The 18,792-nt window shown below is 41.5% G+C and overlaps 1 protein-coding gene across 2 annotated transcripts; it reads left to right on the forward strand.

Annotated features, from left to right (window-relative positions):
- The first annotated feature begins 417 nt into the window (after positions 1-417).
- On the forward strand, positions 418-16,859 carry per3 (period circadian clock 3). Of its 2 annotated transcripts, none has more exons than XM_062443293.1 (22): positions 418-562; positions 5,347-5,769; positions 6,395-6,555; positions 6,724-6,842; positions 7,143-7,341; positions 8,605-8,656; positions 9,007-9,155; positions 9,366-9,444; positions 9,542-9,648; positions 9,850-10,006; positions 10,152-10,260; positions 11,343-11,471; positions 11,572-11,680; positions 11,770-11,881; positions 12,002-12,141; positions 12,255-12,419; positions 12,617-12,868; positions 12,990-13,855; positions 13,950-14,139; positions 14,230-14,419; positions 15,345-15,495; positions 15,574-16,859. In XM_062443293.1, exons 2-22 carry the CDS (start codon positions 5,486-5,488, stop codon positions 15,703-15,705), a joined length of 3,852 nt encoding a protein of 1,283 aa, XP_062299277.1. In that variant the 5' UTR covers positions 418-562; positions 5,347-5,485; the 3' UTR covers positions 15,706-16,859. The 2 variants fall into 2 exon arrangements, with proteins under 2 accessions (XP_062299277.1, XP_062299278.1); XM_062443294.1 differs by having other exon boundaries at positions 11,572-11,665.
- Positions 16,860-18,792: the final 1,933 nt, after the last annotated feature.

The following is an 18,792-nucleotide window of genomic DNA, read 5'->3' on the forward strand; positions in this document are numbered from 1 at the left end:
CACAAAACATAAAAAGTGTGCGGGTGCATGTGAACCTGTGTGCTGACTGGTGGTGTTGCACCTAATTCAGCAGCACTGTTAATTGAATGTCAAAAATTAAGAATAGGTAAAAATCAAAACATAATTCATGAACTGCATCAACTGGGTCATACAGCGGCTCCGTTCATTCATTCAGTAGTAGTGAGGACTATGCAACGCTTAGTGAGTCGCTGCATCAACAGGCTGCACAAGGATTGTTGTCTCTCTGTTATGTAACATGTATATCCACGTGAATAGCCTGTGCGCCGTTGACAGACCGCTGCCCTGGGCATGCCCACGTATATGCCTCTAACCAATCACACGACCGATGCAAATTTAGTCTGTCCAATCACAGCTCAGCAGGCGGGGCTCTACTGCACCGGCCTCACGTTGCACAAATGTGTCAAGCGCTCCGAAGTGGATGACAATTCAGCTACGTGACTAGGACATAATAAAAAAAATACATTTTAGTGCGGTCTGAGGAGCCGTTTAATGCTATTTAATTTGGTGATATTGAAGCTGAGACCTACGTGGAATCGAAAAGGTAAATATTTCATCAGCAGTTCGAGGTCTTGATGTGTCGTTTGTGATTTGGCAATGGAGCGAAGCTAGCTAACAGCCTCGCCCTCAGTAGCGACCACTTAGAGCAGTGCATGTAAACAAATGAAATGTATTGGCGGTATTGTGGTGTGAGTGGTTACTGTGTCTTTTTAGCCACATTTCACAACAATCAACTGTTTTCTGACTGTGAGCAGTTGTCAGTTGTGTGTATTACTGATAAGTTAGACGAATAACATGTCTGCCATAAGTCAGAGAGTCGTAGTGACGCTGGGCTGAGCGAGTTATTAAAACACTGCAAGTTAGCTGTTATTGATCTGACACGATATTCAGGCATACACCGCGCGCAACTATACTGTGATGTTAGGCAGTACACTATCCAACAAGCTATCAGCTAACATTATCTAGTAATAAAAGAGGAGTACGCCTGTAGATCTACTTGAGGAATTGCATCTGTGTCATAAATTGCCAATGGCTACACTCAGTATTTATATTGTAACATGTTACAAAATGGAATTTGCTGCTGGCCAATTGTGGTTGTGTATATAATAATCTCATCATTGAATAGTAAATGTAGGTTGTGCTTTAGGTTTCTTTGCGATAGTAGCAGTGTCGCTCCTCTTAAGTATAAATTGGTGGTTGGTCATTGAGGCTGTTGAGGTTACTAGGTTCATGTGGGGAGGGGGCGTTGAACTGTCAAATTAGTGTCAGGTTTGTTTTGAGTAGGAAGGGGTTGTGTGTGTGTTTTTTGAAACCTGAAAAGGTTTTCCTTTTCCAGTGGATGAAAGCAGGTGTAACAGGTCAGCTATCACTGTTGACTTGAATAACTTTATTGGTTAGGTTGTCTGTGTGTGTGTTTATGACATTGTAGTGATTAATTTAAGTTTTTTGAAGTGACCTATTTAAAGATGTCACAAACCTCTTGACACTACAACCGCGACCTCAACCCCATAAATATTTAACTTGTTGTCAGAGGTCAGTCAGTACAGTGCCACCTAAAACTTCTTATAATAGTTGACCTTATATAGACAGACATATAGATATGATTGATTGATCCCCTTATGGGAAACTACAATAGTCACCACAGGCCAACACATACAGCAAGGAAAACACCCTAACCTTATTGTGTAGATAGACCACATTACATGTTGCCAGTCTGTGAGTGTCATTATATAATATTGTGATTTCATAACCAAATGCTGTAGGCTTTGGGCTTTTACTTCAGCAAGTGCAGGAATTTTGTCCATATCTTATTGGTGTTGTGAATGTATGCAAGCATGGCTCGGTAGGCACCGCACAGTTCAAATCACAAGACTTGTGTCTGAGAGGCTCATTGAGATAACAAGATCAGTTCTTTACTGGCTCACTATTTAAGTTGTTGTTGTTGTATGAAAAGAAAAAGCATTAATTGAACAGACAGAGGACACTCAGTTAATTCATTTGATTGACTTGAGCACAGACATTGCATGGCTGTTCTTTGACTCCACACTCACTCAGGGCTTACTCAGTGTATTTGCCAGAAGTCAAAATAGGATATTTTTTTTTAGATACAGTTAAGAAATGTTTTCATTAGATTTTGAAAACATATTTTGTGTTGGCTTGACATTTGATAAGATTAACTGGCCTTAAATGCAGCAGTGGGTTTTGTGTATTCCCATTCATAGCTCACCACATGTCAAATAGAGCAGGGCGATAATGAAATATTATTGCGTATCAACTTTCAAAGGTGTTGTTTATTGATTTGTCAAATTATCACATCATTATTAGACACACTTTCTGTTGTCCAAAAGAATTAGGAAACTGTAATTAAAATTTTGTAAAAATTGTGGAAGTTATTGTTTTGCACTTATTAAGGGTTTGCCCTCTTGTAATACTATATATAATAATGGAACAGTTTATTGCTTTGAAATGCAGTGTGTTTAGTGAAGTTAGATGTTATATTATTATACAAGTGCCACACTGTAATGTTGATCAATAAATTAGAACATGTTTTTATTTATATCATTTTTGGCTATATTGCCCATTCCTAAACCCAAATAAACTCTACTCCATCACACCTGTCACCTCGGAAAAGTTCATCAAAATTGAAGTGCAGTCCTGCTCCGTCAGATTTTTTCCTTCTTATTATTGTTAAAAGTTCCTTTTAGCTATTTAATTTTGATTTTGCATATATAAACGGCTTCCATATGAAATTCAACAATTTAATTTGTAGAAAATAAGCAACTGTTGTGTCAGAAAACATTAATAATAGTAAGCTGTTCTTATTTGCATGTCTTTGTATGAAATGATCTATCAAACAGTGCGCCAATCACCAGTTTTGGTGCAGCACACAACCTTTCATTTTCATTTGGTTTGCAATGTGTTTTGAACAAGAATTCAAACTCTCCTCTGAGAAGGTGGGGAAGGGGAGTACAGAGTAGGCTCAGCACCTTGACCCATCGTCGCCTTATCAGGTTTGTTTTTGTCTTGTATCGTTACGGCAAGGCCAGCACATCACACCTCCACCACAGAGACCATGAGTTTGTGTCTGTGCATTTTGCTCACATAATACAGGTATAATTGAGCAAGCTGGTTATGTAATCCTGCAGTGTCGTCCCAATAAACGGCGCAGGATATTTTCACTGGCTTCTGTTTGTGCTGCTCAGCATGTCTCCCTCTGTCTTTCCCCTCTATCTCTGTTTCTCACCTGTCTTGTCTCACTGCTGCGTGTAAATGCCACGGTTTTTGTTCTAATAACTGATATTAAGATGGCCAAGCTGCAGCTGACTTGGAGGCAAGAGGAGGACAATCTCTTACAATAATAATTATTATGTGATTTGTTTTTATGAGCTGTACTTGGCAGCATTGATGGATGAAATGCGCCTAACATTTAAATTGTAGATGATGTGAGTGAATCAGAAAGCAATGAGTCAGTTTGATGATAGTCAGATAGTCCAGTGAATTATGTAACAAGCCAGACTGTGTTTGTTCACTTGCACTGCACAATCTATTTTATTTGTTGATATTTGGCATTAATATACCTACTATAGTGTCTTAAGAAGACACTCTTTTTTTTTTAAATGCCTCTTCAGCTTTTGCAGTTTTGGCATGTGTTATAGCTATTTGAAATTGGCTTTTATTTCTCCGGTCTTAATAGATCTTTTTCACAGCGTTTTGACTTTTCACAGCAGTAAAATTGTTCCTAAGTGATGCCAGTAAGTCTTCACGCATTATACAGATGGGGCTATTTGAGGACATTGAAACTGGTTCACCCCAATTGAATGTTATAATCACTAAAGTAATTTGAGTTATCAGTTATACCTGTGCTCTTCCTGTTAAAATGTCTACTGCGAGAACAGTATACATAAAGTCTGTCAAACCTTATTCCATACTTGTAATTGGTGTTAAGAAAACCCCCAAAAGACCTTACCAAAAAAAAAAATTATTAGAACATTTTTCGAGAGACATTTGTTTTGCCTCTTTGTAAAGATAAAGTGTCAGTAGCATTCATAAGTCACAGTTTGTTTGAAGTCTGCAAGAACGGTATACTATAAATTTAGTGCGTAATGTATACAGTTTGTGAGTAGTATGCAATTGTGAGACGGCACATGTGTCCGTCACATCATAAAACACAGGAAACCAAATTTAGAAGTTCACATTCATTGATGTTGGAGTTAAGCAAGCTGCTGCTTTATCCCAACAATTTAGAGTCCTAAGAATGTTAAACCTCTGTTAAGCCCATGTGCAACACTAAACCTTATCATGATGATTAAGATATATTGTATTAATCATATTTTGCAGTCTCATAACACCAACAAGCATGATGTGTCTGAGGACTGGGAATCTTTGGGAATTTCACCATTTGAGTTGATTCCAATTCCTGAAATTCTCGATTAAAAACTGATTCTCAAATGAGTGAATAGAAAAGGGGGCAGTACTTTCAGTCTCTTATTATGGTATACTGTGTGCCACACCATCACTGGTGTCTGCATACCACTGAAATACAATATGACACATAACTGGTAAGATAAATGGTCCGCAACTGCATTCATTAATTAGATAATTCATTTGAAAGCATCTTGTAGTCCCCTGCCTGTATGAGAATACCAATATGACAGGAGGCAGAGTGCTCCTCTGTGTTATTAACAGCTGCTGCTCTCCAGCAGTGGAGAGCAGCAGCTTCTCCTCTGCACCGTTACCTCCGGGAACGACATTGGTGTCCAAGACGCAGAGCGAACGCTGGGGTTAGGGTTAGGGTTAGGGGTTATTTTCTTCACCTCAGAGTTGTGTAAGTATAAGTACTGCAGTGTGTGTTGGTCAGCCGGTCTAACGTTATTTAGTCCGGGTAATTATTTAGTCATTAAATCAAAAAATACTTGCAAGTGCTGCCTTTTATGAATATGGACAACAAAATAACACCTTTTTCGTTTCGTCAACATCACAATATTAATTATCATTAAGGAAATCAATTTTTGACATTTGTTAATTGATGCAGAATCATCTATGTCCCCATAACAGTGCATCTAGGAATCAGTCTTTTTCCTCTACCTCTAATGTGTCTGCAGGGGCTTGATTAGCTCCCTAACTGTGAACCACCACCATCCCATTTCAAACTGGGCAGTGCTAAAACAACATGATCTGTGTCATTACACATATTCACAGGCATAGGGCTCCCACAGCTAAGAAATGATCTGGTTGATCATCAGCAACTGCTGGTTCTTCCCTGCTCTTAATCCAGTTAGTTCTGACACCGTTTTTTATGATCTCTTCTTGTTTTCTTGTATTTTACAGTGCTGAAGGGAGACCCTAACATCCAACATTCAGCACTGATTGAATGAGAACTCATTTATCGTCACCACATGGAACCCATTCCCCTTGCTGAGCATATGAAGATCCTTACTGACCACTGTAATTGGACAAATTACTATTGATGTGTGACCAAAGTGCGGAGATGCCAGGAGGAGACAGCGGTCCAGATGGGGAGGAGCCTGCGTTACTGTTGGCCACAGAGGGCCGAGGGGAAGAGAGGGTGCCCTCAGGGCAGCTGGAAGGAGGGGCACAGTCTGAGCACCTCAGGGGAGAGGAGAGCGGAGGTTCAGGTGGAGAGGTGGGGCAGGAAGACGAGGAGATGACAAGCGGATCGCATGACCTCTCCTCCTCAGCCAATCACAGCCCTGGCAGCGCCATAGGATCCACCTCAGTCTCCACCAAGAGGTATTTACCTTTTCATACTCTTGATTCCACATGGCCTGACTTCTTGACCTATGTTGATGTTCAATCACAGCATACCATAGCACTTACTTTGAGGGTTATGACATCATACTCTAATTGTGCTAAATGCTGAGGTTTCAGTAAATCTATGATATTGCTAAAAATTGGTCCAAAGAGCGAGACACATGAGCAATCAGACAAGTTTAAAACGTTTTCAGTTTAGTCAGATTAGCTATCACGTAATCTGGAGGTGAAACTGAAAGTGAATGAAGCTGTAATGTTGTAATGTTGAAATTCCACATAGCTCAAGGCACATATGGTAAGTCAAAGTACAACTTCATCATAACTATTGGAACTGATGCCTGTGATGCATTGAGGTTATTGTGGGGCAATTTCAAAATCCAAGACTTAAACATTGCAACATTGCTAATAATTTGGATTCTTTTCAGCAGCCAATGATCTGCAGGAATATAAAGTATACAGCATTTGTGCTATATATGACAAACAAAAAAAACAGTCAAAACCACTGACATACTCTCAGGTTTTAACATGCACCAAATCTACTGCATTGTCCTGTAGATTAGATTAGATAATGTAATTTTTATTTTATCTCTAATTGTGTGTTTAGCAGCGAGCATGTAGGTGGTGGAAAGGAACAGACTCACAGAGAGTTGATGACCACAGTGGCTGAGATGAAGAAGAGGCTTCCATCAGATAAACGCAGCCGCAGCAAAGCTAGCACTGTGGAGGCCTTACATTACGCACTTAACTGCGTCAAGCAAGTACAAGGTAACCTGGCTTAACACACAGGCTGATGAACACGTTTTTCTAATTGAAACTATTTTTTTTCTTTAACATTAAGAATAGCGTCAGCGGTAGCAGCTTTTTTTTACTAAACTATCCTGATCATCCGGTGTCGTTTCAAAGCAGCACTTGTGTTTGTGTTGTCCTCTGTAGCCAATAGTGAGTACTACAAACTGCTGATGAAAAACGGCCAGGACGAGAGGAGAGACACCACTGTTTGCACCCTGGAAGAGTTGGAGAGAGTCACCTCTGAACACACCCTTAAAAACACGGTATACATCACACACTTAAACAACACTACGCACAAGTTATGACAAGACGTAACTTAGATATAGAGGGTTATTAGTGAACTTTTCTTATATAATATTTTGCTGCTGATTTGAGGCTCCTATAACAGTTAGTAGACAGTCTCAAAGCATTTAAACAAACACACTTGCATACATGCATGCACATGTACATTAACTTTATTTGGCGGGTGTGTGAGTGTACGTGTGTTTACTGCCTTTGTGTGTGTCTGTGACTTGGCTTGCTTGTGTGCGTGTGTCTTTCCGTCTCCCTGTATCTGTGTGTAGGACTCCTTCATGGTGGTTTTCGCACTGTCGAGCGGGCGTGTGCTGTACGCGTCAGAGCAGGCTCCCAGCATCATGTGCTGCAAGAGGAAGTTCCTGGAGTCGGCCAAGTTTGTGGAGCTGCTCTTTCACCAAGATGTAAATGTCTTCTACTCACACACGGCGCAGCCACATCTGCCACCCTGGAGCAACTCGCACACAGGTGTGTTTGTACCGAATGTTCTGTTATTATTTTTTATTTTGTACGTTTAAGGCCAGGATGAACTTTAAAGTTCAGTTTGTTATGTAGGTTACAGTTGTTGTTTTTATTTCATTTTATTTTATTTCATGTTGGGTTATTATAGATTTTTATTTAGTTTTTCTCTTTATTACAATTTTAGGTTTGTGTTTGTTCTTTATGTAATACCACAAATACTAACAAATAACCGACACAGAACAAGCAAATACTATAAGGCTGACTATAAACATTTAACCTTTTTTTTTTTTTTACTTCATCTTGCTCTACAAAATGAAGTTCTTTTATTTTTCAGTGTCTAGACACTGCTTGTCAAATTTTCCACAATTTTCCACTTTTTATTGAAATTACATAGTTTAATATCTCAATGTAAAAACACATTTCAAAACTATAAGATTAAAAAAAAACGGAAAAATAAACGAAATCATGCATCTATTTGTTAAACAAAATATAAACAACATTGTGAACTAATCGATTGAGCCACCTCCCGAATACTGTTGCTTTAGTTCTTCACTGTCCCCCTTTTTATCCAGTTCCTCCCAAGCCCATTGAACCAGCTCAATAACTGTACTGGCCATGATTTGAAGTCCATTGTGTTGTTCTTTCCCTCTGACATAGCCTGGAGGTATGTTGTGGGTCATTATCTTGAAGTAGGATGAACTCCTGACCAACTAGGCGTTGACCAGAGTGTGATGTATGGCTCTGCAAAATGCTGTGATAGCCCATTTAGTCACAAGGTGCCAAGTCTGGATCCAGAAAAAAATCCCCACACCATCACGTTCTCTCATCAATGCCTTAATACAAACAGAGGGTTTGTAAGTAATCAACAAAAGTTCAGTCACGTGTAGGAATTGATGCATCAACTTTCAAGGCTACAGAAAAGCTGTGAGTTTTTCAACCCATTACTTGATCCCAAAAAAAAATAAAGTTTACATTATTTTCAGTTTTTGGTAACCTATACTTTTTTTTACCTCTTATTTTGTACCATTAAAGATCAGTCACTAGACCTGAACTGCTTAAATTTCAATAAAAACTGGAAAAATGGGGTTTTTTTAAAACTTTTGATTGGTAATTTTTATTTGACTTTTATATGATTTTAGGGTTAGGGTTAGGGTTACTTTGAGGTTAAGTTTAGAGTTAGGATTAGGGTTAGGGTTAGTACAAGAGTGCACATCTTTGTGAATTATAATGGGCAGATAAATAACACTTCATTGTTCTTTGTCTCTGCAGCGGGCGTTTTGTTTGACTGTGCCCAGGTCAAGTCTTTCTTCTGCAGAATCAGGTCAGTAGTTGTTTGGTATCTTAATGCCATTAAGGCACAGTCCTCTACAAGGCCTCACATAAATCTGGGAAAATAAGATGCATACGGAAAAATATGAACTCCACAGATTCTTGAAGAAAATTAGAAATTACCCAGAATTACCACTTTTTACCAATAGGTGTCAGTTAAGCACATGAAAGCCACTTTTCAAATCAACATGCATCCCGACCACCATATGGGACTTAATGAGCCATACACTTAAAGATAGAACCAATTAGCTCAGATCCACATAGAGATTGAAGTAAGTTTGTAATATGGCCTATTTATACTCCATTGCTGTGGAAATTTAAATGTGAATGAATGTTTTTTAGGGGCGGGAAGGACCACGAGGGTGAGATGCGTTACAACCCGTTTCGGATCACACCGTACCTGCTGAAGGTGCAGGGAACAGGAAGCAGTGGAGACGAGGAGGAGCCGTGTTGCTTGGCGCTCGCTGAACGAATCATCTCTGGATATGAGGGTATAATTATAATTGTTATTATTATTTTTATTATGAGGACCACAAACTGTATACAGCCCAGTGAATAGTTAACAACAAACTGTATATTTACTCACATATTTGTATGTGTTTGCTTGTTTCTGATGGAAGATATGTATTTAATTTTATGCAATTTATTCATCAGCACATTAGAAAGATCTCTATTATTTATCATATTATTCACTTGTACAGCACCTCGGATCCCCATGGACAAGCGAATCTTCACCACCACACACTCACCTGGTTGTGTGTTCCTGGAAGTGGATGACAGGTCAATACACACTCTCAGATGTGCACAGAGTTCATGTTGAGCTATAAATTGGTGGTGTGTTGATTAAGCTAATTTGACAATTGATGACTACCCACAGGGCTGTGCCATTGCTTGGATACCTTCCTCAGGATCTGATTGGCACATCGTTGCTGACCCACATTCACCCAGAGGACCGCCCCCTCATTCTGTCTATGCACAGGAAAGGTAAGCACGAAAGGAGTTTTTTTTGTTTTTATGTTTTATGATGAGCAGGTTTTTCTAACCTTGCGTATAGATCCTGTTATCATATTGGTATATGAATGTGTCTTGATTTTTATACTGTGCACCAATAATCAATTCATTTATTTTTTTTAAATAATCAGTATATTAATTTGTTTTTTTCTCTCTTTGTCATACCATGTGTAGTGTTGAAGCATGCGGGCCAGCCTCCATTTGAGCATTCGCCGGTGCGTCTGCGCTGTCAAAATGGAGATTACATCACCTTGGACACCAGCTGGTCTAGCTTCATCAACCCTTGGAGTCGAAAGGTGGCCTTCATCATTGGAAGGCATAAAGTCAGAATGTAAGGACAAACTTACACAATCTGAGAACCACACAAAGATTTAAAAAAAGAAAACTATTTATATTAACAGATAAAGTCTCAGTGCTGTCTGTGTGCTCAGGTGGAGGGTTAGGTATGTGTATGACATCGTCTTATTTGTCTCCAGGAGTCCACTGAATGAGGACGTGTTTGCTGCTCGGCCTAAGGAGTATTTCCCAATCACCCATGAAGAAATAAAAGATCTGCAAGCAAAGATCTATAAACTCTTCCTGCAGGTGATTATTTCAGTGCTACAAAAATATAAAACTTAATGTTCATTATTATTGATGTATTAATTTTCTCATTAATCAAGAGTAAAGATGAAATATTTGCCGGTTAAAGCTTCATGAATACCAGTAACAATTTTGTCTTTTCCATATCATTATGAAAGGAATCCTTTTTATTGCCCTAGAGCAGGGGTCGGGAACCTGGGGCTCGCGAGCCACCACTGGCTCTTTTGCTGCACGGCCGGGGCTCTCGGACGAAATGGGTTGGCGAAAAAAAAACAACTTGCAAATAAAGGGATAAGCATAGGCCTAGAGGAAGGCTAAAACAAAAGTCAATACTACTTATATTAAAATGACAAGGCTTCATTGCAAATACGTAGGTCTATCTGAGAAATTTAATTTCACTTTCCACCTCATTTGACTCTGTAAACATAGCCTGCACAATATTGTTACATTCACGGCTCGTTGCCATGACAACATCAAACAAAATCACAGATTTCCCTCCATTTCCGTCAACAAGAACAGTGTTGCCAACATGGCGACTTTCTCGCTAAATCTGGCGACTTTCCAAATCCTCTTAGTGACTTTTTGTGGTGTTATATGAGACTTTTCTGGTGTTTTGGAGACTCTGAAGTGAAAGCACGTATAGCTCTGCAGTTACTTACCTCAACGAGCTGCGGGTGCTGCTGTGAGCCCCTCCCCCGTCCCAAAGCACTCACAGGTGGTCAGGTTCACAGTAGCCTCGCGCAGCAGTCCCAGCTGCAGTCAGAGCAGAGAGGAGACCCACACCACTCTGCGTCCAGACTGCAAATGAATTGCGCAATTCCAACCCGCATTACAGTCTTTTGATTTAATTTGGCTCTTCTGAGATTTAAAAAAAAAAAAAAGGTAAAAGTGGCTCTTTAGTAAAAAAAAAGGTTCCCGACCCCTGCCCTAGAGCATGTACATAACTACACACACACACACAGAGTACAACACACACATATCTTGTGTGTGTGTGTGTGTGTGTGTGTGTGCACGTGTGTGCGTGCGTGCATGTGTTGTGTCAGAGTTTCCACTAATCTTCAATACTTTGTGTTTTTTATCCACAGCCAGTCCATAACAATGGTTCCAGTGGTTATGGCAGTTTAGGAAGCAACGGCTCTCATGAGCATTACATCAGTGTAGCTTCTTCCAGTGACAGTAATGGTAACCTGTGGGAGGACGCACATCGGGAACCGGTGAGACATCAGTGATCACTAGCCAGGAAGCCAATGTATCTCTGCCAGATTAATCATGCTGATCCATTGTGTGTGTGTGTGTGTGTGTGTGTGTTTGCAGATGACTCTGCACCAAATCTGTGCTGAGGTGAACAGTGTCAAGAGTTGGGGCCAGCAAGTGTATCAGGATTCCAGCCACAAAGTTGCTCTTCTTGGTAAGCCTGCCACAGGTAATGCAACCCAAAACGTTTTGAAAAATTCATACTTTTAAGTTTTTGAATGTTTAAATATTGGCTAAAATTACAATTTATTCTTCCAGCACGTCAGCCCCCTGGAGCCACAAACCCTGAGGTCAGAGATCATGAAGAAGGCAGGAAGCAAACACACATTCCCTCCTACCAGCAGATCAACTGTGTGGACAACATCATCAGGTGTGTGATGGTTGTATCGTTGTGACGCTTTTAGATAATTTCAGTTTATTACATGCCAAAGCACCTATCACACTATTATTTGCGTGTCTGATGTGTGTTCATGTCATTTGTGTGTTCTAGATATTTGGAGAGCTGTACAGGTCCAGCCCTTAAGCGGAAGAGCGAATCTCATTCCCTGGCCACCTCTTCTTCCTCATCGTCTACCTCAGAAGATGACAAGCCTGCTGGAGCCACTGACACAGCTCAGGCCAGCTCAGATGGTATAAACAGACACACGCTCACACACTCTTCTGTCACCATTTAGATTGAAATTTGTTGTATTGTACAAAAGCAATTTCAGCTGTTCTTCATGTAGTGTCTCCTTTGTGTCCAGTGGTGGTGTTGAACAGTGAGGTGTCGGTGGGCCCTACAGCAGCAGCAGTCGTTGGAGCACCTCTAACAGACATCACCATGTCCACCAAGGCCATGAGTGTGGTCTCTGTCACCAGCCAGTGTTCATACAGCAGCACCATCGTCCATGTACCCCAGCCTGAATCAGGTACACAAACATGCTTTTTTATCTGTGTGTCAGATCACATGATTCACTCAGATGCTCTTTTGCAACTGTAGATCTCACATTTTAATAAACCGCATATGGGAGTGAAAGCTCCATTTTAACAAACATTCAGGAATTTGTGAGCATGGAATAAAGGCCTTTAAACTGCCTAACGTGTTTTCCTTGATGCTGTCCCACAGAGGCCACAGCACTGGAGGATGCCCCAATGGGCAGTGAGCCCACTGATGCTCCTCCGACCTCTGTCCGTACAGCCCCAGGCCCTGCCACAGAAGAAAAAAGGTTTGTAGGTCTCACCAAGGAGGTACTATCGGCTCACACCCAGAAGGAGGAGCAAGAATATGTGGATCGATACCGCCATCGCATCCTCCAGAGCCCCTACAGTTCCTATCTGCAGCTGGACAACAGCTCTATGGCTCACTCCCACCACCGAGGTATATATTTAAATCAAAAACAGCATGTGTGGGTTTAGAGAATGCCCAATATGATTTTTAAAGAAATATCTTGACTTTTTCAAACAAACTTATTCTGCGGCCTATATCCATTTCCCTACAGGTGACTACTTGCGTCCATTGAGTGCTGCTGGGTGGAACCGCTCTCGGAGAGTAAAGCCCAGACCCAAGCGCCCTAAACCGCAGGGCTCCTCAGACAGCTATGCTTCCCCAGCTGGTCCGCCTCGCCATGTTCCTAATTCCTGGCCCTCCTCAGAGTCCTCCCAGCCCCATATGTGTTCGCCCTACAACCAGGCATCTCCACTCCAGGGGCCATTCTTCCCCATGATGGCAACCCAGCCTGTCCCACAGCAACCACCTGCACCACAACAACTACCTGGAGCCACTCTTATGGTGCTGCAGCCTCCTGACCAAACCCAGCTCAGCTACAACTTCAACGTTAAGCAGTCTACTCAGAACCTGCCAGGCATACAACCAATCCAGATGGAGCCCATCCAGAACCTGCAGGACCTCCAAAACTTCCACACCCTACAGGCCATGGCTCAAGCCCAGAACATCAATCCTTACATGACTCCAGTCATGGCTGTCATCCTGCCCAACTTCCAAACTTTCACTCCAGCCTACCCGTCCATTTACCCACCGTCCACCCCCTCTTATCTGCCCCAAGAACCGATCACTATGACAGGATTTCCCCAAGGCAGTGCCCCCTTTGTTCAGCCTCAGTTCCAATGTCAGCCTGGCCCCCAAAATCAGACCTCCCCAGGCCTTCTGCTTTGCTCACCCAGAGCCAGCTCCTCTATTGGGGAAGAGGAGGAGGCAGCTGGCCCCCGGGCTCTGTTCTCCAGCTCTCGCTCGAGTTCTCCCCTTCAGCTCAACTTGCTGCAGGAGGAGCTGCCCAAGCTGAGTGAAGGGCAGAGCAGCACCGGCCACAACCACGCTGAGAGCCTCCACGAACAACACCCTAACGAGGTGGGTCTGCTGTTTTACAGCCCCTATCAGCCCTCCACTTGTGTTCACATTGCACTTAGTTTAATTCTGACTGTTAAACCTTTTCCTTGGTCAGGGTGACGCCCCTAGTGAGTCTGGGAACCACAATGCCCAGTCAACAACCAGCGAGCTGCTTGAACTGTTGCTGCAGGAGGATGCCAGGTCTGGGACTGGCTCAAATGCCTCAGGGTCTGGGTCAGGGGAGTCTGGCTCTCTAGGATCTGGATCTGGCTCCGGCTCCAATGGTACCTCCACCTCGCACACCGGTAAGAAGGAAAACACTCACTCGACTCAAATCGACTTTGCATTGAATAGAAGGGTGAAATGACTGACACAGAGCTCTTCCTGGGTTACAGGCAGCAGCAGCAACAGCAGCAAATACTTTGCCAGCAATGATTCATCAGACACATCACGCAAAGCCCGCAAGAGCCAGGAAGCACTGGCAGAACACCAACACACCTTCAACACTCAGGTGGAGAACTCGTTGTGGGGCATGGTCCAGCATACTCCTGAGCACGTCATGATGACGTACCAGATCTGCACCAGGTACAAACACACAACACTGCCCTTTTCTTTTCATTCCACTCTTGATGAGGTCAGTCCTGTCAAAACGTTTTTCGGCTAATGCCACTGATTCGGTTTGGCTCCACCGATTAAAGTGGGGCCAGAAAAGCAACATGCCTCAAACTTTCAACCCACACAGAGCAGTGCAGCAGTACTTTCATTCTTTCCTGTCAAGTCAATTGTTCCTTCACTGTTAGAACATTGTGATTTGTAATGGAAACAAACTAAAATATGTTACCTAATTGAAATATTTTCTTTTTTGTTGGGTAAAGACATACTTAGAAAGTGCTTTTTTCACCTTTTGCAAAACCTGTTTGTGGATGATCATGAAACCAAACTATATAAAGTATCACTTAAAATGTATTCTTACATTAAAATATTTAGTTCCATTTCACAATTTCAAGAAGGATCAGCTGGTGTGATTTCAAGAGCTTTAAGCTGAATAACAACGCTGCTAAAATGCGCTCCTCCTCTGTTTTTCAATCTCTTGTCGAACTGTTTGAAGCTTCCGGAGTCAAAACCTTTTAAACATTTGAAGTCAAATCTCTTTGAAGCAGCTAGTTGTGGGATGACAGAAACATTTGCAACAGTTTTTTAGGCTTGCCATTATTTTCATTACATAATGTGACACCATTTGACTGCTTGACAGTTTTTTGATGACTCTGCATCACTGAACCCCATAATCTTCACACAAAGTTGGTGTCATTGCTACTTCTCAACACTTATGGCTAACTGTTGAAACAGTGTTTTTTTTTAATCATTTTGGGTCTTCATCCCACCTTTTTGAATGTAATTTATAGAAAAACTGTTTTGTCTTATATTTGTAGAATGGTGTTTTTTTTCTCTATCGACACCATTTCTTTTTAACTCTTCTTCTTCTATCTATCTCGTCTTTCCTCTCCTCCAGGGACCAGAATGAGGTGCTGGCAGAGGACCGGGAGAAGCTGCGGGATCTTCAGCCCCTCCAACCCTGGTTCAGCCAGGAGCAGAGAGAGGAGCTGGCTGAGGTTCATCCCTGGATCCAACAGCACACTATCCCACAGGAGATAGACACACAGGTTGGTATCCGCACACACACATACAAATTCCTCTTCTGCTCACCTGAAACAAATATGTAACATATTTTTGTCTCTCAGGGTTGTGTGAGCTGCAGCTCAGGTGCAGGGGGGGCCCACCCACCTCACCCCCCTCACCCCCCCGCCCCCGATAGCTCGTCCCCTCTGGACAGCCCTCAGCAGGACTCAATTGGACCTGCGGTGGACACTTGAAAGACCCAGCACCCAAAACAACAACAACCAACCACCCTGCTCACAGTGAAACCAGCCCTGCCTGAAAACCTTGACAACTCCCACCACACATCTCTTCTGACCAATCTGGAGGAGTGGGTTCCTACGCTTTAGTTTATCTTGATTTGTAAAGGTATCAGAGGTTGGACCAGGCCCTGAAGGGACACAGGAGACGAGGGACATGGGCATTTTTACTGGCATTTACTCAAAGTCAGCCTAATGTGACTGCCTTTATTGGACCATGAATATTATACCTCTCTTCTTATTGTGTTTGAAGAGCCTCTGTAAGGCTTAGTTTGTATTTAATACTGACCACATCCTTTGGCACCACTTGATGCCTAATATAGGAAAAGCGGTCCTATGGTTGCTGCCCCCTGAACATGATCACTGTGTACACCAGCTGTGACCAGGTGATGAGACAAAGACAGTGCTGGCCCAGTTGGAGTATCAGAGCACACGTCAGACTCTTTCTTCACTGACATGGAGAACAGGTTGTACAGTATGTGTACCACATCAACTCCTTCAGTGACATTACCATGGTTGACACATGGTAGCTTGTTTTTTGTTTTGTTTTTTTGGATGGACACTAAGACAAAGATACATATGCTGCTCTGTTTATAATGTTACTGGAGTGTATTCTCTTATTCCATAGGTTGGTTTTCTCTCGTCCAGAATATCAGTTTTTTGTGTTATTTTGACTCATGGACAACAGCAAACATGTTGATCATTGCAAATTGAATTTTGAGCGACCACACAAGTCCCACCTTCATTGCTTAAAGCGTCCAGTACCAAGTCCTTTCTCTGCCCAGTATCCTGGTCATCAACTGCACAGTACCTGTAGCTGACCTCTAATTGTAAAAACACAGCGTGGCCCCAAATTTCCTCTGATCTTGGGTTTGCTTACTGAATGAATTTCCTCTTAGACTCTCTTTCTGTCTGTTTGACTGGCTGTGTCAGTGTGTGTGTCTGTGTGTAAATGTGTAAAAAAGAGAGGCAGAGAGGAATTGACAAACCCGTTGTAATTCTGTAAATGTTGACGCTCTTTTTCTTGTACTGGATTCAGATTACAGTCGAGCTTGTGTGTGTGTGTGTGTGTGTGTGTGTGTGTGTGTGTGTGTGTGTGTGTGTGTGTGTGTCTGTGTGTGTGTTTGTGTGTGTCGATTGATTGAGAGCTGCTTCCTTCGATACAGTTGTCCATCAATGCAAGACAGACCAGGGTTTTCTACGGTTTTTAGATTGAAAGTATATTACAGTACCATGTATTTTATAGAAAATGTACACAAAACAGAACTTCACAAAAGTGTATAAAAAGCCATTTGTCTTGAATTCAGGGAGTTTGTGACACAAAGGAATGAATAAATGAACTATGACCTAATGTGTCCTTAAGCGTGATTTATTAACACTAATGGATGATGTACAACTTCTACACCCATCAGATCTACCAATAGTTGCAGACTCAACAACATTTTTTTTTTTAAATCAGCATCCAAGTGCATACATGATTTACACCACAACCGAGGAGGTATACCTGAGGACACCAAGGCCACGGCCTCCATATTGCTTTTGGATATTTGTTGATGTATGATGATATGAGGTTGAATTGACTTTCCACAAAGACTAAATTGTGAGTTTTTAAAACAGATTCTGAGATTTTGTATATATATATATTTGTATATAATATGTATATTTGATATCTTTTTTTTATCTACATTTGGACGTTTAAACAAAAATAATAATTTTTAAAAAAGTACAGTACCTATATTATGAAATGATGATACATCATGATCGTTGACAAAAAAAACACCTTTATTGGAGTCACCACCAATAAAGAAGTATTATGAATCTTGACTTTAATTCTTTAGAATGTGTAATGATAATTGTTATTCTTTACGAATATTTATATGTGTTATATTGATATGCTTTTACTTTTGTATGTACGAATTCTCCCTGTGTAAAAATGTAATTGAGTATATTTAAAATTCAAGGTACATCATACTTACATACTTCTTCGTGCCCCTGTTACCCCATACTAGGTGATGCCACCAAAGGAAAAAAGAGCAATGTCACTTTCAGCCACACACAAGATGATAGAATAGGAGTATGTTTATAGAAAGTGTTACCAAAGGTACATAGCATTTCTCTGGCAGAATAATTTTACTGACAATGTGGAGAAGGCTTTTAAATTAATATTTCTATAATTCTAGCATCCTGGCTCAAAACCTTGTCCGTTTTCTGCATTAGTGATAGCAAATCCTTATTTTTATGTTCAACCTTTGTTGGATTACCAGGTGGAAAAAATGTGCTTTGAAACTCAAAGCATTTTCCAAAGCAAACATTTTGACCTGTCAAACACAGGTGCAGCTAATTAGGGACCGAGCCGAAAGGCAAGAGGGCGAGGACTCCAGAAGGGAGTCCTGCCCTTGTCTGGAGGCAAGGACCCTATTGAATTTGTACCGTTTTTTATTATTATTAGGGCCCGAGCACTGACAAGTCAGTGAGGGACCTATTGCTTTTGCCAAGATTCTTATTAGGGCCCGAGCACTGACAAGTCAGTGAGGGACCTATTGCTTTTGCCAGGATTCTTATTATTAGGGCCCGAGCACTGACAAGTCAGTGAGGGACCTATTGCTTTTGCCAAGATTCTTATTATTAGGGCCCGAGCACTGACAAGTCAGTGAGGGACCTATTGCTTTTGCCAGGATTCTTATTATTAGGGCCCGAGCACTGACAAGTCAGTGAGGGACCTATTGCTTTTGCCAGGATTCTTATTATTAGGGCCCGAGCACTGACAAGTCAGTGAGGGACCTATTGTTATTGCCAGGATTTTTCTCTTTTATTATTATTTTCGCTCTTATGCTGCCAAATGAATCGCATTTTTGGCGGCTTGAACATACATGAAAACTCATGAAATTCTGCACACACGTCACAGCTGATGAAAATTTATTTAATTCAACGTGATTGGACGCAAGCGTGGTAAGGGGACTCGCTAGCGCCCCCTAACGTCGGGTCATGTGACCACAAATCCTCTCGGATCGGCATGAAATTTAAATATGTTACAGCTCTCATCGG

The sequence above is a fragment of the Scomber scombrus genome, chromosome 3, assembly GCF_963691925.1.
Source record: "Scomber scombrus chromosome 3, fScoSco1.1, whole genome shotgun sequence".
In the NCBI taxonomy this organism is placed as follows: Eukaryota; Metazoa; Chordata; class Actinopteri; order Scombriformes; family Scombridae; genus Scomber; species Scomber scombrus.